At 47.7% G+C, this 27,257-nt stretch overlaps 1 protein-coding gene and 2 pseudogenes across 1 annotated transcript; 2 read left to right on the top strand and 1 right to left on the bottom strand.

The window, feature by feature from the left end:
* Positions 1 to 11,196: 11,196 nt before the first annotated feature.
* Positions 11,197 to 12,180, bottom strand: LOC133262026 (olfactory receptor 5J3-like; annotated as a pseudogene).
* A 5,148-nt stretch (positions 12,181 to 17,328) lies between these two features.
* Positions 17,329 to 18,825, top strand: LOC133262025 (olfactory receptor-like protein COR4). The gene is made up of 2 exons (XM_061440897.1): positions 17,329 to 18,136; positions 18,707 to 18,825. Exons 1-2 carry the CDS (start codon positions 17,329 to 17,331, stop codon positions 18,823 to 18,825), a joined length of 927 nt encoding a protein of 308 aa, XP_061296881.1.
* A 4,403-nt stretch (positions 18,826 to 23,228) lies between these two features.
* LOC133262018 (olfactory receptor 9G19-like) lies at positions 23,229 to 24,746 on the top strand (annotated as a pseudogene).
* The last annotated feature ends 2,511 nt before the right edge of the window (positions 24,747 to 27,257 follow it).

The raw sequence follows: 27,257 nt of genomic DNA, 5'->3' as shown, positions 1-27,257 counted from the left end.
CTTGGATCACTTCAGACCAAGCACTTGGTTTGTCAAGCAAGAAAAAGGGAGGGTGAGCCTTTGTTAATTGTGAGCTTCAGGTCAATTCTCCCCTGGCAGGAGATGTGTGTGTCTGGGCAGGTGGATGCTGCCTCAGGGGGAGGATTGAGCCCCAGACCCAAACAGTTTGATTTTCATTACTTGGGTCACATCTTCCAGCTCCGTGGTGATGGCTCAGGAGCTGCTTTGCCTCCCTCATCTCTATGTGAGCAGTGGAAAGCAGCTCTAAATCCCCATTAATAACACCAGGAGACCACATGTGTTGCTCACAGGACATCTGAAATGAGGAGTCTGGCTCTGGAGGGGGAGCTCACCCCTTCAGCAAATGGTCATCAGATAATGATGACTCTTAAGCATGGTTCTGCTGGTCAGATACCAGCCACGTGCACTCCTGCTTTGCTCTCTGGTGTAACTCTACCAAGTGATGATTAATGTTAGGCAGGAAAAATCAATGAGAGTTTATTCTGCCTGTTGTAAGCTGTGATTTTAGGAGCTGCTGATTTCTCCCAGGCAGAATTTATCTTCGGTCAAGCCTTAATGTATCTTTTGTCTGCATGTTAGGCATCATGTCTAAAGCAAAATGAGGCGAGAAATCCTGGTTCTGCACCATCCTACCCTAAGGAAAGCCACATTTGCTCTCAAAGAGCTCCTCCTGGGACTCAAAGAACAGCTATTTATTCTTCATGTACTCACACTGGACTGGAAGCACCTGAAAAATGAGAAATAATTCCCTTTTCCCAGCAGTTACTGGGGAATTCAAGGACTTCCATGTGTCAATGGCTTGAGAGGAACTATGAAGAACCCTGTAGTTTATTCATTCTGGTGTTGCCCTCCCTCCTTGCCTTAAAATACCTACTAGCTTCCAAGTGTGGTGGTGGTGGTTGTGGTGTTCAGCCAAGACTGGCCTTGGGAACTTGGTGTTTTCCTCTCTCAAAGAGAATTTACCTTATATTGACTTATATATATGTATGTGTGTGTATATATGTATTTATACACACTTTATATTGACTTAAAGTGGTGTAACTGACTGATAGACAAAACCTGACATTCTTAACATTATTGAGGGATTTGGGCCTATTCAGAATTTTTAATTTAAAGACATAGGAAACCTGAAGTAATTGCATTAATCAGAATGGATTCCTGCCTACACACCCCCATGTACTTCTTCCTAAGCCACTTGTCTCTCCTGGATGTCTGCTACTCCTGTACCATCATCCCTCAAGCCTTGCTCAATGTTCTAGTGGAGAAGAAGGTGATTAGTTGTGCCACTCAGCTCTTCTGCTTTGCAGCCTGTGCCACTGAGTGTTACGTGCTGGCTGCTATGGCTTACGATCGCTACATGGCCGTTTGTAACCCCCTTCTCCTACTCCACGGTCATGTCCCAAAGGCTTTGCATTGGGATGTTGGCTGGTGCCTACTTAGCTGGCATGATCAGCTCTACCATACACACGGTTTCCATATCTCGTCTCCCGTTCTGTCGGTCCAAGACGATCAATCACTTCTTCTGTGATGGACCACCACTGCTAGCCCTCTCCTGCTCTGACACCCCTGCCATCGAGGTGATGGTTGCTGCCGTGATGGGGTTCAATGTACTTGAGCACCACGGTCTTCATCCTCATCTCCTACTTGGTCTTTTCCACTTTCATGTGGATGCGGTCTGTGGTTGGTCAACGCAAAGCTTTCTCCACCTGTGCCTCTCACTTCATCTCCATTGCTTTGTCCTATGGCATCTCCCTCTTCATGTACCTGCACCCCAGCTCCAGCCACTCCTCGAAGCATGACGAGGTGATCTCCATGCTGCACTCTCTGGCTGACTTCATACTGAATCCACTCATCTACAGCCTCAGAAATGCGGATATGAAGAATGCCATGAAGAAAGCAAAAAGTAGAGTCCTCTGCTCTTTGTCCATTCATGGTTCCTAGTCAGCTGAATGGAGAGGGCTACCCAGCCCTGGTGAGGAGAACAAGCAGGCTGAATATTGCACCTTCAAGGATGGCTGGATATTGGACGTTGAAGAGAATGGTTGGATATAGCACCTTCAAGGATGGGTGGATATAGAACCTTCAAAAAGCAGGGACTAAACATACTTGGAAGCATGACAGCTGGAAAACACGCTTCTCCTTAAACCAAGGCTACATTCTGTGCTGGGATGGACAGGACTTTCTCTGGCTGCAGCCTGAGACCTGACAGTGACTGTGTATTGGAAAGAATGTTGTCCAAAGTGATTGTTATTTAAATAGTACTTGAAGTTAATATATTTTATTATTTAAATGCTATTAAACATAACAATAAACTTTACTTCAGGCTTCAGAGTGCAAAAGGGAGAAGGTGGTGGCTTTGCCCTGCTGGCATCAAACCAACTTGTATCTGAGCTCCTGTTTTATATTAGCAAATGATTTCTGGTGTTATTTCTGGTTTTAAAAAAATATTAACTGATATTTCCAGATATTTCAGCTCCAGACCATAAGGTTTGGTCACGTGAAATAACAGAGGGGATACTGAGGTGAGCTGTTAAGCAGAAGTTTCTCCCTGTGAGGGTGCTGAGGCGCTGGCACAGGGTGCCCAGAGAAACTGTGGCAGTGTTCAAGGCCAGGTTGGACACAGGGCTTGGAGCAAGCTGCTCCAGTGGAAGGTGTCCCTGCCCGTGGCAGGGGTTGGAGCTGGAGGAGCTTTAAGGTCCCTTCCAACACAAATCAAACTGCAATTCTAAGAAATAAAGCTCTGATAGTCTGTTGGTCAACAAAGCCCTTGTGCTAAATGGGGACAAGTAATATCTGAGCCTCTGCTCTGCTGAGAATTTAAGTAGGGGTGTAAAGAGCCTGAGTGCAGGTGAGAGGGAGGATCAGGGGTCTTCCTCTCCCCTGAACACCCAAGGTGCTGCTGGCCTGGGTCCCTTGGTGAAGCTGATGGAGCAAGTGCCGTACCCACCTGTCTGCTTCTGGGACTTCAAGCTGCATTATTCACCCTGCACAAGTGCACCCACGTATTCTTAGTGCCTCTTTTTGAATTCATGTAGTTCTTTTCAATAATCTTTGAGTTGCACATTTTTCTTGTTTCCAAACTTTGATTGAGGGTTATTTCTCCTTCTGTTATATTGATTTTCCCATGTCACAAACCTTGGTTTTAGCCCAGTACCCTAATGGGGAAGAAAGACATTCAAAACCACTCAGAAATCCTTTTCTACCCTCCTCCAGTGCATCTCCTGACAGTCTGGTGCCTTCCAGCAGAAAAACAGGTTGACATTGAAAACATCTAAAGCCATCTACATTCTTCTCTTTCTTCCTTCCCCACAGTTACATAGCTTGGTTTTCTCTTCTATCTGCCCCATCCTTTGTCTTTTCTAAATGTCTGGGACAAGGTTATCATTTAATATTTCTCCTAAGGGTTTTATAATGTTTCTTCATCTAGGAGAAGCATTCAGGACACACTGGCACTCAGGATTCTTCAGATGAAGACTGGGAAATCTGACTTCATCCTGCTATATCCTCAAAGCAGCCACGTTTTGAGCCAATGCTTTTGACCAAAGTGTTGTACAATCACTAGTCAAGTGTATGGAAATAAATGCATCTGATGGAAAGGACTCCCCATGACCAGCGCAAACCATCCACAGAGAGGATGCTTTCTTGTGCTTGTTTTCAGCTCCCTTCAATGCAATATTAGATGATCTCTGTGGAAGTAAAGGGCTTCCTCAGGAAACACTGAAAGGAAGAGGTATGTGATAGATGGGGAAATAGAAAGTAAACTGTCCTGGTCCTGTCTTCCTGGGTAGGTCTCTGCAGGAGAACTGGTCTTGGAGGTGTTGATGCAGCCAGAAGGAGTTTGGGGAGAGAGGAATTGAGAGGTTGTTTTGCTGATCAAGTCAAACTAATTATCCAATGGAGGAGGGTCCTTTGGGAGAACAGTTTGCACAACACAAGCCTCTGAGGTAATGCCTCCTGTGAGATAAAACCCCTCCACCAGCCAGCCTGGAGCATCCTGCTCCCAGGCATCTCTCCTTCAACCCATCGCATGAGCTCCAGGACGAGCTGCAGGCATGGCATCCACCACCACCTTCCTCTTTAACCAAGCAGGAGCAAAAGGGTTTGATGGGTGGTGGGTCCAGTTTGACCCTGGTCTTGCTGCCTCTCACATGCTTGATGACCTGTTGAATTTCACTGTTCTTCAGGGACTGTATTGATAGGGCAAGGGGTGATGGGTTTAAACTAAAACAGAGAAATTCAGGTTTGAGTTAAGGAAGTTCTTCCCTGTGAGGGTGCTGAGGCACTGGCACAGGGTGCCCAGAGAAGCTGTGGCTGCCCCATCCTTGTCAGTGGTCATGGCCAGGTTGGACACAGGGCCTTGGAGCAAGTTGCTCCAGTGGAAGGCGTCCCTGCCCATTTCAGGGCTTGGAGCTGGGTGAGCTTTAACCTCCCTTCAACCCAAACCATTCTCTTATATCTGATGATGTGAATAAAAGTGCCCTAGTATGGAGTAGGTTTGCTTCAAAAACACCAGCGTTCCTGACCCCATCTACAACTGATTTAGCGATATTTTAGCATGAGAATATCCAAGCTAAAGCCTTAAAAATTTGATTTATATATGGTATATTTTGTATTTTACACTCTTAGATGGATATTTGGGTTGGTCATAGGAAGCTCACAGCAATCCCAGCAAAGCTCTGCTAGAGCTAAGACAACTGCATTCCCTTAACTTTATGCAGCATGGGGGTTCTTGGCAGGAGGCTGGGACTGGATGACTTAAGGTCCCTTCAACCCAAAGCATTCTATGATAGTATGTTGTGTGAATAAATGTGCACTAGTACGGGGTAGCTTTGCTTCAAAAACCCACGTTCCTGACCCCATCTACAACAGATTTAGGGGTATTTTAGCACTCATGTAGCCATTCATAGATTGATATTCCATCAAGTAATTCATCTGCAGAGGAATTGAATTGTGGAGAATATCCAAGCTAAAGCCTTAAAATTTTGGTTTATATATGATATATTTTACACCCTTAGGTGCATATTTGAGTTGGTCATAGGCAGCTCACTGCAATCACAGCAAGGCTCTGCTGGAGGCAAGACCACTGCTTTCCCTTAACATTATGGAGGGTGGGGGTCCCTCAAAAGCAGATAAACTTAGAACTTAAAGCAAATTTCAAGTACATGGCTTTGTGTTGTGATGAAAACGATGCAGCACAAGTAATGAAGCTACAGAAGAGCACTGATCCATTCTGAAAAATACAGAAAAAGAGAAAAAAAAAATCCTTAAAATTCCCAGAAATCAGAAAAGACAAAATGTTTTCTGTTTTCCACGTTTGTGGACGTACTAATTTGATTTTATTGCATTACATTTGAATAGACATGATGTTTCCCAGTGTTTCATTAGTGCAGTGTATATCAATCATCGTAGAATTATTCTCTTTTAATTTCAGGTTGTGTAATGAGCTCATTCACCTCTTTGACTTCAGATCTTGGGTTACACACAGAAATACACCATTACAAATACACCATTTTACATTGCATTTACTTTGTGGATTATACTCCAACTAAACTTCCACATTATTTATCTCTTAGTGATGTATTTCACTGATTCCTTTCATTTCAATCCAAATCCATCAACTTGTTGAAATGACAGATACAGGAAACCTCACAGTTTTCTCCAGCTTCATCCTCTTGGGTTTCTCTGATGCCCCAGAGCTACAAACCACAATCTTCACAGTCTTCTTATCTCTCTATGTTTTAATGGTGCTGGGGAACCTGACGATGATCCTGCTGATCAACACTGACCCCCACCTCCACATCCCCATGTACTTCTTCCTGACCCACTTATCTTGCATGGATTTTTGCCTTTCCTCTGCTATCATCCCAAAAGCTCTGGAGACCTTCCTGCTGGGGAGAAGCCACATCTCCTTTTGGGGTTGCTTTGCCCAGATGTATATTTTCCTGGCTCTGGGTATCTGTGAGTGCTTCCTCCTTGGGGTAATGGCTTATGACGGCTGTGTGCAAGCCCCTGCTCTACACCACTGCCATGACCAGGGCGCGTTGCTATGGCATGATGGTGCTGGTGTACACCATCGGGTTCCTCACCTCCCTGGTGCACATCATGCTGGCAGGGAGGTTGTCCTTCTGTCAGGCCAGGAGCATCAACCACTTCTTCTGTGAGCTGCCCACCCTCCTGCAGCTCTCCTGCTCAGACACAAGCACAAATGAGGTCTTGCTTTTTTACAACACTGTGTTTAACGTCATGGGCCCTCTCCTGATGATCCTGGTGTCCTACACCTACATCCTCCACACCGTCCTGCAGATCCCTTTGGCCACGAGGAGGCTGAAGGTCTTCTCTACCTGCGCCTCCCACTTGGCTGCCATCACCATCTTCTACGCACCCGGGATCCTCACCTATGTCCAGCCTCATGAGGCATCCTCATGGAATCAGGCAAAGCTGGTGTCGGTGTGTTACTGCATCCTCACCCCAACCCTTAACCCCCTCATCTATAGCCTGAGGAACAAGGAGGTGAAGGGGGCTCTGAGGAGGCTGTGGGAGTGAAAGCTGCTGCCACATCTATGCAGGGTTTGAAAGCACATTTGGAGCTCTTCAGTACTGTGGAGGTAAGGAAGGAATATGTGGAATATGTGATTATGGAATTGAGCATTACTGGCCATTACTGGTCATTATTGCTCACTACTGGTCATTATTACAGCAAGTGCAGTGTATGGAGAACCAGCACAACGAATGATTCTCTTCAAACAGCTTCAGGTTGTTTTAAGCGAGGCCTGAGCCTTCAGTAATTCATCCAAATAAGTATCAGGTATTTAATAACAGGCCTGAGACAGCACCATGTGTTTTGTGTCTTAATTGTGCTAAATGAAAGTAGAGCCCACAAAAAGGAGGCTCAGGCATGAGGTAAGGCACTGACCACTGTCTCCATTGCCTGCTTTATAAGCATTTCCTCAATGATGAACTGGTGGAAGGTCAAGAGGATTTGATACAGGTGTTGTGTCCCCAACACCAGGAGGACATGGAGCTGCTGGAGCAAGTCCAGAGATGCAACAAGGGTGCTCAGGGGCTGGAGCACCTCCCCTATGGGGCAAGGCTGAGAAGCCGTTTAGAGTGCACTTCCAGTGTCTGAAAAGGACTACAAGAAACCTACAGGAGGGCTTTGGCCAAGGGCCTGTAGAGACAGGCCAAGGGGAGTGGCTTTAACCTGCCAGAGGGGAGACTGAGATGAGCTCTTAGGCAGAAGCTCTTCCCTGTGAGGGTGCCGAGGGCCTGGCAAAGGGTGCCCAGAGAAGCTGTGGCTGCCCCATCCCTGGCAGTGTTCAAGGCCAGGTTGGACACAGGGGCTTGGAGCAAGCTGCTCTAGTGGAAGGCGTCCCTGCCCGTGGCAGGGGTTGGAACTGGAGGAGCTTTGAGGTCCCTTCTAACACAAACCAGGCTGGGATTCTAAGAAATAAAGCTCTGACAGCCTGTTGGTCAACAAAGCCCTTGTGTTAAATGGGGATGAGTCATACCTGAGCCTCTGCTCTGCTGAAAATTTAAGTAGGGGTATAAAGAGCCTGAGAGCAGGTGAGAGGGAGGATCAGGGGTCTTCCTCGCCCCTGAACACCCAAGGTGCTGCTTGTCTGGGTATCTTGAATTTTATAATGTCTCTTCATCTAGGAAAAGCATTCAGGACATGCCGGCACTCAGGATTCTTCAGATGAAGACTGGGAAATCTGACTTCATCCTGCTATATCCTCAAAGCAGCCACGTTTTGAGCCAGTGCTTTTGACCAAAGTGTTGTACAATCACTATTCAAGTGTATGGAAATAAATGCATCTGATGGAAAGGACTCCCCATGACCAGCGCAAACCATCCACAGAGAGGATGCTTTCTTGTGCTTGTTTTCAGCTCCCTTCAATGCAATATTAGATGATCCCTGTGGATGTAAAGGGCTTCCTCAGGGAAACAGTGAAAGGAAGAGGTATGTGATAGATGGGGAAATAGAAAGTAAACTGTCCTGGTCCTGTCTTCCTGGGTAGGTCTCTGCAGGAGAACTGGTCTTGGAGGTGTTGATGCAGCCAGAAGGAGTTTGGGGAACGAATGGTTTCTTCAAACAGCTTCAGGTGATTTTAAGTGTGGACTGAGTCTTGGATAATTCATCCAAATAAGTATCAGTTATTTAAGAGCAGGACTGAGACAGCACCATGGTGTTTTGTGTTTAAATTGTGCTAAATGAAAGTAGTTCCCACAAAAAGGAGGCTCAGCCTTGAGGTAAGGCAGTGACCACTGTCTCCATTGTCTGGTTGATAACTGTTCATCCCAAGCAAGCTTGAAGATCTGAGAGAAGGACCAAAGGTTCAATACAGCTCTGGTATCCCCAGCAGTTCTGATACAGTTTTGGTGTCTATAGAATCCTAGAATCATAAAATAGTTAGGGTTGGAAAGGACCTTAAGATCATCCAGTTCCAACCCCCTGCCATGGGCAGGGACACCTCACACTAAACCATATTGCCCAAGGCTCTGTCCAACCTGGCCTTGAACACTGCCAGGGATGGAGCAGTCACAACCTCCCTGGGCAACCCATTCCAGTGCCTCACCACCCTCACAGGGAAGAATTTCTTACTTATATCCAACCTAAACTTCCCCTATTTAAGTTTTAACCTGTTACCCCTTGTCCTATCACTACAGTCCCTAATGAAGAGTCCCTACCCAGTATCCCTATGGGCCCCCTTCAGATACTGGAAGGCTGCTATGAGGCCTCAACGCAGCCTTCTCTTCTCCAGGCTGAACAGCCCCAACTTCCTCAGCCTGTCTTCATACAGGAGGTGCTCCAGTCCCCTGATCATCCTCGTGGCCTCCTCTGGACTTGTTCCAACAGTTCCATGTCCTTTTTACGTTGAGGACACCAGAACTGCACACAATGCTCCAGGTGAGGTCTCACTGGAGCAGAGTAGAGGGGCAGGATCACCTCCTTCGACCTGCTGGTCACGCTCCTTTGGATGTAGCCCAGCATACGCTTGGCTTTCTGGGCTGCAAGCACACACTGCTGGCTCATGTTCATTTTCTCATCGACCAGCACCCCCAAGTCCTTCTCTGCAGGGAACATAAGAAGGCCATGGAGCTGCTGGAGTAAGTCCAGAGGAGGCCACGAGGATGCTCAGGGGCTGGAGCAGCTCCCGTATGGCGCCAGGCTGAGAACATTGGGGCTGTTCAGCCTGAAGTAGAGAAGCTGCTTGGAGACCTCAGAGCAGCTTCCAGTGTCTGAAGGGGGCTACAAGGATGCAGGAGAGGCACTCTTCATCAGGGACTGTAGGGATAGGACAAGGGGTGATGGGTTCAGACTGAAACAGGGGGGATCCAGATTGGATGTAAGGAAGGAATTCTTCACTATGAGGGTGCCGAGGTGCTGGCACAGGGTGCCCAGAGAAGCTGTGGGTGCCCCATCCCTAGCAGTGTTCAAGGCCAGGGTGGACACAGGGGCTTGGAGCAAGCTGCTCCAGTGGAAGGTGTTGGGGTTGGAGCTGGAAGAGCTTTAAGCTCCCTTCCAACCCAAACCATTCCATGATTCCATGATTTTGCACAACTGAGGAGGGATGATTCTCATTAACACAATAAAGGAGCTCTTTGCTCCTTTCTGCTCCATTCTTTCATCCTCTGCACACAGGAATACATCAGAGGAGGCTGAATGCAGAGCTGCCGCTGTGTTTAGGGCATTGAGTGGTGGAAAACCCAGTTCCCCTCTCCTTGAGACATCAGGGAGTGCAGCTACAGTAATTGCCATGGCCAGCATCACCTGGGTCCTTCTCACACAACCTCTGCCATAGGCTCAGGCTCTATTTAAGCTCAGTCTTGGCACTGGGCCCACTTCTAGGGCTGTGCTTTAACTGGGCTTGCTCCTGGTCTGTAACAACCATGAACCTGACTCTTAGTTTCCCCTGGGCTATCAGTGGAAGCTGCTGCTGTGCTCAGGCACAGGGGGACCATGCTCTGCTTTGTGGCCACTTTCAGCTCCCAGCTCACCTTCCCATTGGGAATAACTGGTCCTGGCTGCTCCCTTGAGGCACCTTGCATCATGCAAACAGCACAAACAACTCTTAATGAGAGGCAAGACCCTCTGGTGTCCAAGCTAGGGACAAGGCAAGCTCTAATGGAAACTAAGTGTTATAAACATCTCCCCCTCCTTCTCTGTGTCTGTCTCCAGATCTCTATTTGCTACATAAAGAGCTTCTTGCTAAAGGTCTCTAACAGGTTGCAGTTGGTTATTTCTGCTTTGCAGAGCATGAAGTTCTGCAGCATTCCTCAGTGGTACCTTCTCAGTTAACAGGTTGCGTGGGGGAAGAGTTGGGTGGGAGGAAGTATCACTTACAGCAGCCCCACAACAAGAAAACAGGGGAAAAATCATACTTCTCCCTAAAGTCATTACATTCAATCACACTAAAATCCTTGGCAATAGGGGAAAATCCTACTCTCAGCTGCTACTTCTCCTAAAACAGATGTGAGATGAAGCCCACAGCAAGGAGGTTAGAAATAGATGGCCTTTAAGCTCCCTCCAACCCATACAGTGCTGTGAAACCTCTTTGGCTGAGCTGGATGTTTGCAGTGGTAGGAAGGAAGGTGCAGGATGACAGACACAGCTCTGCTGCCTCCAGGCTGGGATGTTCTGGTCACACAGGGATTTAGCATCTTCCCAATGCTCAATCACAGCACATACCATGCTCATCCTCTGGCAGCTCAGTGGCTCTGCTTCTCCTCCCGTTTTCTTACTTTGCACTGCACATCCTTCTGGAAACAAATGGGATTTTATGCATTTCCTTGCATTAGCCCAAATTAAAGTGATGGTTTTCAGATGTACCTCCTCAAAACCCTTCATCCCCCTTTGAACTTGCCTCTGGATGAATCACTGCTTGAATCAGTGCAACTTCTAAAGTTAAACTGAAGAGGGAAATTCCTCATGGGCTTATTTCTGCCACCTCCTGTGATATCACATCTATTTTCCCCAAAACAAAAACTCAAGAGATGACAAGAGAATATTTATCAGAGACCTATATTGAGGGGATGCTTAACATCACCGAGTCTCTGCAGAGTTTAAAGCATGGTTAGAATGTGCTGTACCTGCTCCTGTAAATACATTCAGTTCCTTCCTCCTCCAGACAGCTGACACAAAACAAGTTAAAAAGGGAAAGATTAGGAGTTCTATCAACCAGCTGGGACCGGGTTGGTCAATGAGCATCTCGCAATGAGGTTATTTGCTGTTGCTTTTCTAAGGGCATCTTTAACATCCTTGTTCCTCAAGCTGTAGATCAGAGGGTTGAGCATAGGGACAAGGAGGGTGTAAAACACAGCGGTGACTTTCTCTGTCTCCAGGGAGTACTTGGAAGCTGATTGCATGTGGCTGAGCCCAGCAGGGACATAGAACAAGGTAACGGTCAGGAGGTGGGAGGCACAAGTAGAGAAGGCTTTGTGCCTTCCTTCAGCAGACCTAATCCTCAGGATGGACAAGAGGATGTATACATAGGAGGTGATGATGAGGACGAGCACAGACATGGAAATGCTCCCATGAAGAATTACAAGCAAAAGCTCATTGAGGTGCTGTTGGAGCAAGAGAGCTTCAGCAAAGGGTTAGTGTCACAGAAGTAATGGTTGATGGTGTTTGGAACGCAGAAAGGCAACAGCAGCAAGCAACAGGTTTGGATTAGGGAGTTCAAAATCCCCCCCCATGTATGATGCAGCCACCAGCTGAACACAGACCCCCTGGGGCATGGAAACCGTGTAGAGCAGTGGGTTGCAGATGGCTACATAGTGGTCATAAGCCATCACAGCCAGCAAGAACACCTCTGTGGTCACAAACATGAGGAAGAAGAAATGCTGCAGGAAGCAAGCAGGGTAAGAGATGGTTTTCTTTTCCACCAAGAAGGCAAGAAGCAGCTTTGGAGCAAAGACAGAGGACTAGCAAAGATCGACAACAGAGAGATTGCAGAGGAAGAAGTACAAGGGGGTGTGCAGACGGGGGCTTGTCTTGATCAGTGCCATCAGCCCAAGGTTGCCCGTGAGAGTGATGAGATAAATCATGAAGAAGATTACAAGGAGAGGAGTCTGCATCTTGGGCTCGCTTGTCAGGCCGAGGAGGATGAAGTGGGTCACTGCGGTGTGGTTGCCTTCAGCCCTGTTACTGTATTGCATGGCAGCATCCCTGTGGGAAGGAGGAAAGATGGAGTGAAATAGGGAAGAGCAATGCCATGTGGCTTGCATGTACTCTGTTAGGCTGGACATTAGAACAATAAAGATTTGATAGTTGAGCCAACTATGGTTCTTGGTGAATCTTCACAGGCAGAGAAACACATCCAAAAGCCCTTCGGAAATCTCTTAATCATGAGGCTAAATCAGACCTTTTCTTTTAAAAACCCAAACCCAATCTTTGAAAACTGGAGAAGAAGTGAAGAACTTGCAAACTTGTCATCACATTTCATTAGGGAGGCAGAAAAAGGGACTGTGCATTCCATTTGCTCCATGAGAAAGACTGAAAACATCTGAGTGTGATGCCCCAGGAGCCCTGAATCCATCACCTCAGCTCTGATACAGCATTGCTGGATCCCCAGCTGCCCACAACAACTCATTGAGTGAGATACCCAAGACCCAGGAGGTTTCCCTGGCAGCCTGGGGCAGAGAGTCCTGTCCTAGACAGCAAAAATAGGCTGAGCTGGCACACTGCTGTGAGTAGAACTGTAGAACAGTTAAGGTTGGAAAGTACCTTAAGATCATCCAGTTCCAACCCCCCTGCCATGGGCAGGGACACCTCACACTAAACAACCTCACCCAAGGCTCTGTCCAACCTGGCCTTGAACACTGCCAGGGATGGAGCATTCACAACCTCCCTGGGCAACCCATTCCAGTGCCTCACCACCCTTACAGTAAAGAACTTCTTCCTTAGATACAACCTAAACTTCCCCTATTTAAGTTTTAACCCATTCCCCTTTGTCCTATCACTACTAGCAGTTTTGGTCAGGTTCCAGCACAGAGAAAAATATTCCCCTCAATGTGGCAGATGAGTCTAACAGAGTCAGTGCACTTAACTTCTGTTATCTGCTCCAGCTCAGGTATTAAAAGGCTTTAAACTAGATGTGTTTGGGGAGGGGAGAATCATTCCATTCCAACACACCCAGTCAGTTGCCAGAACCTATAATAAATGCCTGGAGCAATGTAGAGATATTCCAGCTGCTCCAGCCAATGAGCCGGCTTCAGTTGGAGCTCGGCTCAGATGCCTCTATGCAAACACCCGTAGCATGGGGAACAAACGAGAGGAATTAGAGATGTGTGCACGTCTACGGGGATATGATATAATGGGCATCACAGAAACATGGTGGGATGGCTCCTATGACTGGAGTATTGGAATGGAAGGTTACAGGCTCTTTAGGAAGGACAGGCCTGGCAGGCGGGGAGGGGGAGTTGCACTTTATGTTAGGGATAGGCTGGAGAGTATGGAACTCTGTCTGGGGACAGGTGAGCAGTTAACATAGAGTTTGTGGGTCAGGGTTAAAGGGAATATAGCTATGGGAGGCATTACTGTGGGGATCTGTTACAGACCGCCTGATCAAGGAGAACCTGCGGATGAAGCACTCTGTAGACAGACAGGAAAAGCCTCACGCTTGGAGGCCCTTGTTCTCATGGGGGACTTCAACCACCCTGACATCTGTTGGAAGGACGGTACGGCCCGGCACAAGCAATCCAGGAAGTTCCTCGATTGTGTGGAAGACAACTTCCTTCTGCAAGTAATAGAGGAGCCGACAAGGAGAGGTGCCGTGCTTGACCTCGTGCTCACCAACAAGGAAGGGCTCATTAGAAATGTGACGCTCCAAGGTAGCCTTGGTTGCAACGATTATGAGATGGTCGAATTTGAGATCCTCAGGACAGTGAGAAGAGCGTGCAGCAAGCTCACTGCCCTGGACTTCAAAAGAGCAGACTTCGGCTGCTCAAGCACACCAGGAAAACCCAATGGTCTATTTCATATAAGAATTTGGTTTGTAGGAAGCTTCCATAGATGAAAGACAAACCTGAACACAGAATTGATGGTAACTGAGAGCTGTCTGGGTCTCAATAAAGCCAAAACACACTGATGGGGGGGAGTATCTTTCCTTTATCTGTTGTGAGTGAGAATTAACTTATATTGAGAAAGTATATGGATGGTGAACAGAATTTTTATGTGCTCAGAAAACCAACAGTATGAAAGCATAAACTGTCATAGGTGTGGGGGCAACGTGGCTTCGACCTGCAGTCAATGAAGGAGCCAGAATCTGTATCATTAAACGCTAAAGTTCTTGGCACCTTGGATATCAGAGAGCTTCCTTCAAAACTTTCACCATATCTTGTTTTCTTCCATTTTGTTGGATATTTTGGCTTGCACTATGCGTATAGAATCATAGAGCCACAGAAAGCCCAGGCTAGGCCTCAAAAGATCATCTGGTCTGAGCTTCTGTAGAAACAGGAGTCTAGATGCGCAGTGTCATGTGTAGGGCTCATCACTGTCTGATGAATTATCCCACTCTGGTGTCCTTATTTCCTCTTGATTTTACGAAAGTTTCCAAAGCAGAGACAACCGAAATGTTCAAACATTTACCCAGACTGGATGCTATTTCACTAATAGAGGACTGGATTGTCATAGTCCTGTGTGGTGGAAACTGCTCAGTGAGCAGCAATAGAAACCTCAGTTTAAGATGCCAGGGAGGCAGCATGGTGAATTCCAGCAACACAAGAAACAGGCTTGAGGTTTCGGAAATACATTTTCTACTGAGAGCATCATCGTACAAATTCTGTTTCAATCTTGGCAGAGAAGGGATCTATAAAATGCAGCCACCCCTGGCCGTAGACACAAACTTCCCACGTCAAATACATGACAGGGGTCCTCTGCATAAATGGTTCTGATACCTCAAATAGCAAGCACCTTTTTGGTAGGAAGAGCTGGACATGGGTCTCTTTGCCCTGTGCTTCAGGTGCTGTTAGATCAGCCTAAATGTTTTGGAGAAGAATATTGGTTTTTGTGGAGATGACTCAAAACCTGGCCTCTATTGACATGAACATTAAAGATGATATTCATATGACAGCCTTGTTAACCTAACAATTAATTAGCAATTCTCATCTTCACATACCATATAGTAACTTCAGATCATCCAGCTCCAACCCCTGCCACAGGCAGGGACCCCTTCCACTAAAGCAGCCTGCTCCAAGCCCCTGTGTCCAACCTGGCCTTGAACACTGCCAGGGATGGGGCAGCCACAGCTTCTCTGGGCACCCTGTGCCAGCGCCTCAGCACCCTCACAGGGAAGAGCTTCTGCCTAAGAGCTCATCTCAGTCTCCCCTCGGGCAGGTTCAAGCTATTCCCGTTGGCCTGTCCCTACAGGCCCTTGGCCAAAGCCCCTCTCCAGGCTTCTTGCAGTCCCCTCCTAAAGTATTCAAAGGCCACAATAAGGTCTCCCTGAAGCCCTTATTCCCTCTTGCAGCCCATGTCAGTCCTTAGAGTCCTCGTGTGATCCTTCCCCTCCCTTTCCTTCCACTTTCAGGCACCTCTCCTTTGTATCTTGTTTCTCCAGCATGATGGATGGAAAAAAGTGAATGTCATCATCAAGGAGAGCACGAGGACTGGGGCTGCCTTGGTCCCCAGAGGGATTAAGAACCAAATCCCCAAGGAAGCCCTCTCCAGGCAGAGGAAGGACAGGAGGGTGACCATGAGTATCAGCATGGAGCTACCAGTGGTGAGTGATACCTGATCAACCTGAGTGTCTTTGGTGATGTAAGCACTGATGCTTGCTTGGACAAGAAGTAAAGGACAGCATTTACCTCACCATTAGCAAGGTCACCACCATCTTCTGTGGGCTCTTTGCAGCCAAACTTGTGAGCTATGGTTTGAGTACAAGGAATTGAAGATGGGTTTAAAGCTGGCTCATTGCACATGATGCCTGACACTGCTGATGGATCCTGGTACCAGCTCCCATTGGCGAGGTTCCCCTCACCTCCCTGCCATGATAATGTCAACCATGGCCCTGTGAAGCTTTAACTGCCTCAGAAATGCTCCAAAAGTGGATGTCAAAGGTGGGCTTGTTCTGTGGTTTGCTCTAAGGGAGCCCAAATCCCTCTTGCTTGCTTAAACTGAGGTCATCTCCTCTGGGTACACTTCTTCTCCAAACTAATCAGCACAGAGAAGAGATAATGACCTGCTTTGGGCTTTGTCACCCGCTTGTGGCCCAAAGAGATTCACAGTCCCACATCCCCACATCACTTGAAATAGGAAGGGGGTTTGCTGATGCTGGTTCATTCCCAGGCTCCCTGCACAGCTCCAGACACGTTCATCTTTACATCCATCTCCGACAGCATGAGGAGGGCAGCAGAGACAGAGCTGAGATGTAAGTGAGGGGCAGCATCTTCCAGGCCAAGCTGAGCTCTCTTTGCAAGGACAGTGTGTGCCTGTGGTTCTCTGAACCTCCTGTGGTTCTCTCTTGCCAACAAGCAGCAGCTCCTGTCTTCATGCCCTGCCCTACTGCAGGGTCCTGGGCTTCTTGATGGTGCTCTGGGCTTCCCAGGGAGCTGCTTGTGCTGTGTCCTCCCCATGCAGCTGCCGAGAAGGCACGTTTGGGGATCACCCTGGTTGAGAACATTCTCAGGAGGGAGGGGAAACCACTATAAACATCTATGTAAGCTTGCATAGGAACATAGTTTGGACTGGCAGGGACCTTAAAGCTCATGCAGTTCCAACCCCCTGCCATGGGCAGGGACATTTTCCACTAGAGCTGGTTACTCTAAGCCCTGTCCAGCCTGCACTTTCCATAGGTCAAAAATTCATTCCAGTGTCTAGTTAGGAAGAAGCCCCAGCAAAGAGGGAAGGAACTGGTGTTCAGCAAATTCCTACGAGAGCATGAAGGATCAGCTCTGCGCTGTGAAACCACTACTTTTCTCTGTGTTCCAGGTTGAGACGAATGATCTCCAAGCCCCAGGCTCAGCACTAATGAAGTTCATGAAGTGCAGCACTAAGGTAAAGCATGGAACCTCCCCACTGCTTTCCACAGGGGTCATTGATCAACATCTCAAGGGGAGCCAGAGGAGCAGGCACCGCGTTGTGCCATGGTGTTTAACTGCTTGAGCACCCCTTTGTTCTACCTGTGCTGGCACACGACTTTCACCAACCTGTTCCTCATTGAGCTGTGCCTGAACTCTCTCTTTCCATCCTGCAGGACTGTCTCTGAGCAGCTCCCACCACACAGAGGCTTTTCCACCTGGGACATCCCTGCCTCTTGGAGAAGAAACCTCCAGCCAGGAGCTCACACACAAAGCACCACCCAGCCCATGGCACAAAGCAATTGCACCCAAGTGACCGAGTTCAGCCTGACAGGGTTCACAGAGGACCCAGTGACTCAGGTCTGCTTGTTCCTGCTCTTCCTGCTCACCTACGTTGTCACCATTGTGGGCAACCTGGGCATCATCATCTTAATCAGGGCCTGCCCCCATTTCCTCTCCCCCATGTATTATTTCCTGGGCAACCTGGTCTTTGTAGACGTCTGTTTCTCCACCATCATCACCCCCAAGATGTTGGTTGACTTGATGTCAGAGAAGAAGAGCATTGCTTATGTTGGGTGTGTGGCTCAGGTCTTCCTCTTTGATCTCTTTGGGATAACTGAATGCTTCCTGCTGGCTGCAATGGCCTATGACCGTTACGTGGCCATTTGCCATCCCCTGCTGTACCCCCTTGTCATGTCCCCAAAATGCTGTTTCCAGCTGGTGACTGGCTCGTACCTCATGGGGCTGACCAATGGTGTGGGACAGACCATCAGCATGTCCACCCTGTCCTTCTGCAGCTCCAGCACCATCGACCTCTTCTTCTGTGACATTTCCCCTCTCATCTCGCTCTCTGCCTCCGACACCACCCTCAGCCACATCATCCTGACCACTGCAGCATCTCTCTTTGGTGTGCCCTGCATCCTGGTTATCCTGCTGTCCTACGTTGCCATCATCCTCACAATCCTGAGCATCAATTCAGCTGAGGGCAAGCGCAAAGCCTTCTCCACCTGCACCTCCCACCTCACCACTGTCAGCATCTTCTGTGGGGCATCCTTCTTCACGTACTTAAACCTCACCTCAAACAGCTCAAGAGTAGGTGTCGTGGTTTAAACCCAGTCAGGTAACTCATTCGCTCACTTCCCCCCCTTTCTTGCCCTCCCCCTGCTCCTGGAGGGACGGAGAGGAGAATCGAAAAAGAATGCAACTCCCACAGGTTGAGATAAGAACAGTTTAGTAACTAAGGTATAACACAAATCACTACTGCTACCACCAATGATAATAATGATAAAGGAAATAACAAGGGAACAGAATACAACACCTCAGCACCAGCTGACCGATAACTCGCCCCCCCTCAGCCCAACCAAGCACCGACCGATACATCCTCCAACCCTGCAGACTCCCAGCCCTTCCGGCTAACTCCCAGTTACCTCCTGGGCATGACGTGCTGTGGTATGGAATACCTCTTTGGTCAGTTTGGGTCAGGTGTCCTGTCTCTGCTTCCTCCTGGCTTCCCCTCCTCCCTGGCAGAGCATGAGGCTCACAAAGTCCTTGGCCAAACCAAAACATCGCTATCAGCTCTGTTCCCAGGCCGAAAGTCAAAACACAGCACTGCACCAGCTACCAAGCAGGAGAAAAATGACTGCTACTGCTGAACCCAGGACAGTAGGAAACAAATGGGCTGTGGTGCTCTACACCATGGTGCCTCCCATGTTGAACCCCTTGATCTACAGCCTGAGGAATAAGGAGGTGAAGGAGGCTTTGAGGAGACTCTTGAAAATAAAGTGATATTGAATGTTGTAGGTTTAGGGCAAGGTAGAATGGAAATGTGGGGAAATGCTCAGCTGTTTATTAAGTATCTCAGATGGGCAGCATTTGCTGGGGGAGTCTTAACTTCCATGATGCACTGGCTGCTTTGATATCACCACCTGCATACACAAATAAGAACATTGCAAAATCTTTTATAATTCCCTGTGCTCAAGGTATGAGCTGTGTTTTGTTTTGCATGGCTTTCGCTTGACAAATCAGAATAAACAGAGGGTGAATTCTACTGTTGCAGTAAATGAAACTCCATTTCTAGACAGTTAGTAAGTGCCATAAGAAAAGGATACAAACACATTTAACAAGATAAATAGAGAGGACAGGAAAGAACTGGCACAATGTGCAGGAAGTTATTTTAGCTTTTGATTCTCAAGTCTCATTAAAAGATTTCCAGCACCATTCATCTCATTGCATTTCAGACAGCAAAGACCTTACTTGTGTGACCTCTGGAATGAATGAAGGCACTTTGGAAGAACTTTAAGATGTAGTAGTGATGAATACTCACCAAAGGGCAGACCCTACCAAGAAAACCACTGTCCACTGCTCCACACCTTTGCTTGCCATCTCCCTGTACACAACAATGATCTCCATGGCATCCTGACCAGAAAAGATCATAGGAGCTATTGTGTTGCTCATCAGCCTTCCGACTTGATATGTGGCAGCCCATAGCAGCCTGCACCAATGGCATTGCCTACCCTGATGTCTCTACTGCTGCCTCCCTGTACAGAGAGTTGATTTGTGGTGGAAAAACAATATATACATGAAAATCCAGCAAAACATGCCAATGTGTGCATTACCCCAACCCATAGAGCTGCCAGGGCCGTGGTAACCTGGAGCATGGCTGAGCCTCAGGGCTATCCTAGAGACATAAAATCATGGAATGGTTTGTGTTAAAAGGGACCTTAAAGCTTCTCAGAAGACTTGGATGTGATTTACGTCATTCTTCATAAAAAGCCATCAGAGATTAATTAGCTGGGGATAACAAGAAAGAAACTTTCTTCTTTGTTAACAACAAAGTTCACGTCTACAGCTGCCTTGCTTGACAGAGACGGTTCATGCCCAAAGCCAGTGAGTTGGAGGGTCAGTGTGTTGGCATGTTTGTGTATTAAGGACAATTTCATGGGCCTGGATCATAGAATCCAGCCTGGTTTGTGTTAAAAGGGCCCTTAAAGGTCCTCCAGCTCCAACCCCTGCCACGGGCAGGGACACCTTCCACTGGAGCAGCTTGCTCCAAGCCCCTGGGTCCAACCTGGCCTTGAACACTGCCAGGGATGGGGCAGCCACAGCTTCTCTGGGCACCCTGTGCCAGCACCTCAGCACCCTCACAGGGAAGAGCTTCTGCCTAAGAGCTCATCTCAGTCTCCCCTCGGGCAGGTTAAAACCATTCCCCTTGGCCTGCCCCTACAGGCCCTTGGCCAAAGCCCCTCTCCAGGTTTCCTGCAGCCCCTTTAGGCACTGGAGCTGCTCTGAGGTCCCCCCTTCAGGAGCCTTCTCTTGTCCAGGCTGACCCAGCCCAGCTCTCTCAGCCTGGCTCCAGAGCAGAGCTGCTCCAGCCCTCACAGCTTCTCACCAAAGATCTACCTCATCCCACATTCACAGCTCACTTACACACAATGATGTGCCCAGCTTTCCAGCACAATTTATGTCTAAAAAAGCCAATAGCAACATTTTCTGACAGATATCTAAGGTAGGGAAAGCATCATCAGCTTGAAGCACCAGGAAGTCTGCCTGGTTGTGTCTAGGTTATTGGTTTTAATCATTCTCATTCCATTCACTAAACCTCAGTCACTCAGGAGCGATATAAAAACACAATCTGTGCTCGAGTGTGCCATGACACCAAACCCCTCCAGTGAATTTTAACGTAAAGGGATGCAGAAAGCAAAACCTACCCAAAAAATAAAACACTATTGGGTCTGTGTGGTTTCTTTCCCTAAATAGATCCATTTTGGGTCCGTAACCCCCAAGAAGTTGTCCTGAGAATCAGAAAAGACACCCAGACAAATGCAAATGCATAAAAAAATGCTCATCAGCTGCACTTGAAGCTTCATTTCATTCCACTCAAATCTATATCATTTCAACACTGACTTGATGAGCACTCAGTTGCCTAAAAGGGGATGAAATGAATCATTGAATCACTCAGTGGCTTTAGCATGTGATGCACAGGCTGGTGCCAGTCATTGTGGTCAGTCCAATGGATTGGGATGCGATTTCTCCTGCAGGACTCCAGGAAGAAATGTCAAAATTCAATTAGAAAGAACATTTGGGGTTGCTCTGCTTGGGTTTTTCTTTGACAGATCATTTATAACTAACTCAGTGCTGATATTGAGCATACCAGCTAAATCTGAGCATGATTTAGCTGAATGTTGTCGTCTACAGGCTTGGTTCTTCATCTGACCCTTCTCACCCTATTGTTGCCAGGTCCTCTAAGAAGCAATTCACCTTACTCCAAAACAACCACCCTAAATAGCTGAACTGAGTACTACCCAGAAATTCCCACTTCTCACTGTTGACTGCAGAGCTCAAGTTATTCCCTGCACCAGGACAAAGGGGTGTCATAGAATCATGGAATGGTTTGGGTGGGAAAAGTCCTGAAAGCCCAACCCCCTGCCATGGGCAGGGATGCCTCACACTACACCAAGTCACCCAAGACTCTGTCCAGCCTGGTGCCTGTTGACATCACCCTGATAATCCCCATGTTGAGAGCCCAGATCCACATCTGCAGGAGCACAGAGCTGAAGGATGCTCTGGGGAAGACTCCTAGGAAGAGTTCTTGTTTCCTTCTACATTCAGGCTGGTAAAAAGGTATAATCAGCTCAATGTAAAGAACATGGATGTTCTTGAGATTGCACCTTTGTTCTGAGGCTTTAGTGATGGAAACAGTGAGCACGTAACATGGAGAGCTATGAAAGCTCTGAAATGGTCTTTCTTGGTGCAGGGAGTAACTGAGGCCATCTCTGGGGGATGCACGGCTGTGCAGCAACACTTCACTGGGTGCAAAGGCCACACTGAGTATCTGCTTCAGGGACCTGCTACCTAAGGAGATACAGAATGAAGCAATGGATAAATATCCCCAATCACATGCCACAGGCAATGCTGGGACAGGAGAGGCCGTACCTGCTTGCTTTGCCCTGGGAGATGAGCTGGTGTGGGGCTGTCACACAGAGATTTAAAGCGTGCTTTTGTTCTTGTGGTCTCTAAACTTGTGGTTCCACATTGGACCCTCATGGTGGTGATATGCTCTAGCCGAAGGCTCCATGGGACGCATGGGATCTTGCTGGACAAGACCATAAGCGAGTATGCTCAGGTAAAAAGGGTCAACAAGGGACACAGCATCACAGTAGCCAAGAAAATAATCTTCAAGGGGAGTCATCTTTCTTTTCTTTGTCTCCTCATCTCTCTGCCCACCCCTTGTGGTACCTGATGACAAACATTAGAATCAACATATGAGGCCAGATAAGAAGATCATCAAGCCCATTGAGGAGCAGCCACCAGGAGAGCTAATTGAAAGAGGGTCCTCCAAACCTGACGGGAGCATAGGGGAAGTTGCAAGGAAGCAGCAGATAAGAGCTCATCTTCTGGTCTTCCTGCGGAACAGTCTATCACTTCCATTGCTATGGAAAAGCTGAAGTAATTCATATGTAGGCTGACAATGTCAGATGAATTCCAGCTTCTGTGCCTGTACTCAGCTGTGCAAACACACACTAGCACTGAATAACTGCTGCTTTCAATAATGTGCCTAAACCAGAGGTCCTAACATACACACACTTGTAATTAAGGCTTTTAGGTGCACGTCCAACCCTTCAGTGTTTGCTCATGCAAAAGAGAAAACTCAATGAGACAATGCTTTTACTGGGAAGACTGATGACAATGAACCTAATCAAACTGTGTTAGGCTGTAGCAGATGGTGACCCTACATGCATTTGTCTTCAGCCTCTACCTCCAGTTCTGCACATGAAATTCAAATTAAAGAGTCTTAATATATGAGCAATTTCATGTGACGCTGAGATTGAGATTTCCCATTCATAGAAGTTAGGGAATGCAAGGAAGTGTTCAAGGCCGACTTGGATGGGACATGGAGCAATCTGCTCTAGTAGGTGCCCCTCTCGTGGACAGGGGGTTGGAACTAGATGAGCTTTAAGGTAGTTTCCAAACCATTCCGTCATTCTCTGATAGAAGAGCACAACCAAAATCAGCACAACAGATCTTCTCAATACAAAATTTACTCTGCTTTTCTCTTTTGTGTGTGAAGCTGTGTTTTGGGACAGAGAGCAATGCCAGCACCATGGAAGCCCTTCTCTTAGCCCATGATCAAGACCCCACACTGCAGCTATGAAATAGCCACTGGGATCCATGTCTCCAGTTGCTTCACCATGGAAGAGAGGAACCATAGTTCAGTCACCAGCTTCATCCTCCTGGGGCCCAACCACTGACACAAAGCTGCAGCTTCTCTTGTTCATGGTGTTCCCCTCTGCCTACATCACCACCCTGTCGTGGTTTAAACCTAGCCAGACAGCTTGTTCACTCACTCCCCCCACTTCTTTCGTTCCCCCTACTCCCAGGGGGGACGGAGAGGAGAATCAAAAAGAATGCAACTCCCCCGGGTTGAGATAAAAACAGTTTAGTAACTAGGGCATAATATAGATCACTACTGCTACCACCAGTAATAGCAAAGATAAAGGAAATAACAAGGGAAGAGAATACATCACCTCACCACCAGCCAACCAATAACTCACCCCCCCCAGCCCAACCAAGCACCGACCCATACCTCCTCCAACCCTGCAGTCCCCCTGCATGCAGACTACTAGCCCTTTCGGGTAGCTCCCAGTTACATCCTGGCCATGACATGCTGCAGTACGGAATACCTCTTAGGCTAGCTTGGGTCAGGTGCCCTGTCTCTGCTTCCTCCTTCCTTCCTTCTGCTTCCTCCCTGGCAGAGCATGAGGCTCACAAAGTCCTTGGCCAAACCAAAACATCTCTGTTATCAGCTCTGTTCCCAGGCCGAAAGTCAAAACACAGCACTGCACCAGCTACCAAGAAGGAGAAAAATGACTGCTACTGCTGAACCCAGGACACACCCTCATGAACAACATCACCCTCATAGCGGTGATATGCCGTAGCTCACGCCTCCATACCCCAATGTACTTTTTCACTGGAAATTTGTCCTTCCTGGACCTCTGGTATTCCTCTGTCTACACCCCCAAGATCCTTCTGAACTGCATCTCTGAGGACAAGAGCACCTCATTTGCTGGGTGTGCTGCTCAGTTCTTTGTCTCCAGTGGCTTGGCCTGCACCGAGAGCTACCTGCTGGCAGCCATGGCCTATGACAGGTACGTGGCCATCTCCAACCCACTGCTCTATGTTGCTGCCATGTCCAATAAGCTCTGCATAGGGCTGGTGGTCACCTCCTACCTCAGTGGCTTTGCCAACTCTACCCTTGTTGCCAGCTACACGTTCACTCCCAGCTTTTGTGACTCCAACATCATCGATGACTTCTTCTGCGACCTGCTCCACTGGCGAAGCTCTCCTGTGATGTGACAGACAGCTACCAGTCCCTCCTCTACTTCAACCTGGCCTTCAACACCATCCTCCCTTCTGCACTCATCCTCATGTCCTACGTCTCCATCCCGGTTGTTATCCTGAGGATGTGCTCAACTGAGGGGCAGTGCAAAGCCTTCTCCACCTCTGCCACCCACCTCACCCTTTACTATGGCTCCATCCTCTTCATTTACACTTGGCCCAGCTCCTCCTATGTGCTGGAGAGGGACAAGGTGGTCTCTGTGCTTTACATGGTGGTGACTGCCATGCTGAACCCCTTCATCTACAGCCTGAGGAGCCAGGAGGTGAAGGAGGCACTGAAGACACTGCTGAAGAGACAGACAGCTTCCTAACAGAAGAAACCCAGGGGTTATGTCCCTAATGATGCACACAGCAAGAAGCGCACACAGACCTTGTCTTGCTTGTGCCTTCCTTTGTTACTTATCACAGTCCATGCAGGAGCATAAGCTCTCCTGATCTTGAAGTGCATCATGATTGACAGGAGATGGCACTGTGCTGACAGACCTCCTCTCCTTCCCACCTCTCCCCATATGCCATATATATCTGCTATAAAATGGGATGTTAGCAGCAGTTGGGATTGTTGCACATCACCTTTGCACTGTGCTTTATCTCAATTAAACATTCATTACTCATGCCCAAAAAAGTAGCTCAGCGGGAGCTACATGTGTCAGAGAATCATGGACAGCTTTGGGCTCGAAAGTACAGTAAGATCATCCAGTCCCAACCCCCAGTGACGGGCAGGGACACCTTCCACTACAGCAGCTTGCTCCAAGCCCCTGTGTCCAACCTGCCCTTGAACACTGCCAGGAATGGAGCACTTACCACTGCTTTGGGCAACCAGAAGTCATGAAGTAACGTGTGCCTCTTCCTGAGCTGTCCAAGTTATTTCTTCACGATGATGCCAGCACCACAGACACACAATTCCATAGTCCTATTCTATTATCCCAATGAAATATACACATGAGCACAGGTAGAGCAGGTCAGATTAGATGAACCCATGTCAGGAAGCATAAAGGCAACTGGGACTGACTTCAGTTGCCTGAACATTGACTATTAACACCATGGAGGGGCCCCTCAGTCTCCCTCTGAGCTTTCAGATGTTGCTCCAAAGCAACCAAACCCTTCTGAAAGTTGCATGATGTACATGTCAAGTGCATGGCAATGTCCTGGGCCCTTCAGGACAGAGCAAATAGCACCACATATCTATATGAGGGCAACCAAACCTGACCTGGAGCATTTCACTGCATCTGCTCCTTCCCTACAACTTAACTGGTAGTTTCCACCACCACTTACAGGAAAACATGCAGAAAAAGGGGTTTCTTAGTTCTTAAATTATCTTTTCCTTTTCCTTTATAAAGTTTTAGTCCAACTGAAAGGAAAACTAAAACAAAGCTCTCAAGACTGTTGGGAGGACGGATTAGGAGACCTGGAGTAGTTTCATCTTCTTCAAATTTAGATAAATAAAAGTTGAGTCATTAAATCAGTTTTGTGTCCCCACCTGTGCTCAGTGAAGGTGTGTTTCTGTACCTCCTTTTAGACTCATTAAATCAACCAGGTTGGAAAATTCCTTCAAGCTCATCCAGTCAAACCCTTACCCCAGCCCTGCCAAGGCCACCACTGACCCATGGCACTGAGGGCCACATCTACACAGTGTGTGAACACTTGTAGGGATGATGACTGCAGCCCTGTCCTAGGCAGCCTGTTCCAATGCCTGAGCACCCTTTAGGGCAGGAATTGTTCCTCAGCTCCATCTAAACCTGCCCTGGTGCAACTTGAGGCCGTTTCCTCTTGTCCTGTCTTTTGGATTAAAACAAACTGAAAATAGGTTTGAGGGGGGCAACTGATCCAGTTTGACCTCCAGGAGGCCTTCACATCCTGACTGGAATTCATTTAATCCAGAGAAAGCTATTCAGAGATGCACATACCATGGAGAGAGAGTGCATGGAACAAGTCCTTCTGATGTTCAGACCTGCTCTGGACCGCATCCATCCTCACCAGCTGTCCTAGGATGTAATAAAACATCCTCTTATTCCCATCCGTTCTAGAAGGGTCCTGACTATCTCATAACTAGGCAAGGAATTTTAGATGTTGAGTCAGGTGACCCCATTCCCATGCTTATTCTCCAATCCCAAATTCATAATGGTAGGAAAATCACATTTATGAAAGCCAGGCAGACATGGAGGATGGATGTAGTTGACTACAACTTGCCTCAGTTTAACAGTTTAAGAACATTTTTAACAGGTAAAGAACTAAAGAGAGACACAAATAAATCCATCCCAAGACAACTAATAACAAGAAATTCAATGTATGAAGTGTCCTTGAGGAGTTTGAAAAGTGAAGAGAAATGCAATGAGCTTCCCCAGCTCCCTTTATTAGGGGTCAAAAGCAGGAAGGGACAAAGCACACCATTAGCAAGAACCACATGATCTGCACATGTCATGAAGACAGGGATGTGTCTTTAAAGAGAGAGTAGAACCAAGCTTGCATGGGCACAGAAAGCCCTCCAGCAGGCCCGAGATCCAGGCTTTCACAATACAAGCACTCACAGCTATTTCCATCACAAGTGAAGATGCTCACTTTGCCAAAGCAAGAAGTGGTCCCTGGGGACCAAGCACCCTTCCAGGAGTCATCAGCTTTAACAAGACTTTCTGGGGTTTACCAAGGAAGTTTCCTCATCACCACAAAAGCTTCTCGGAAGACTTGGATGTGACTTCCCTCATTCTTCATAACAAGCCATCAGAGATTAATTAGCTGGGGATAACAAGAAAGAAACTTTCTACTTGGTTAGCAAAGTTCACTCATATAGCTGCCTTGCTTGACAGAGCAGGTGCAAGCCCAAAGCC

This window comes from Pezoporus flaviventris, unplaced genomic scaffold (assembly GCF_033815535.1).
Source record: "Pezoporus flaviventris isolate CSIRO_AGI_PZ_B2104156 unplaced genomic scaffold, CSIRO_AGI_Pfla_v1 ptg000179l, whole genome shotgun sequence".
NCBI classification, from domain to species: Eukaryota; Metazoa; Chordata; class Aves; order Psittaciformes; family Psittacidae; genus Pezoporus; species Pezoporus flaviventris.
The sequence above is the reverse complement of the archived record's forward strand: the minus strand, read 5'-3'. Positions and strand labels throughout refer to the sequence as shown.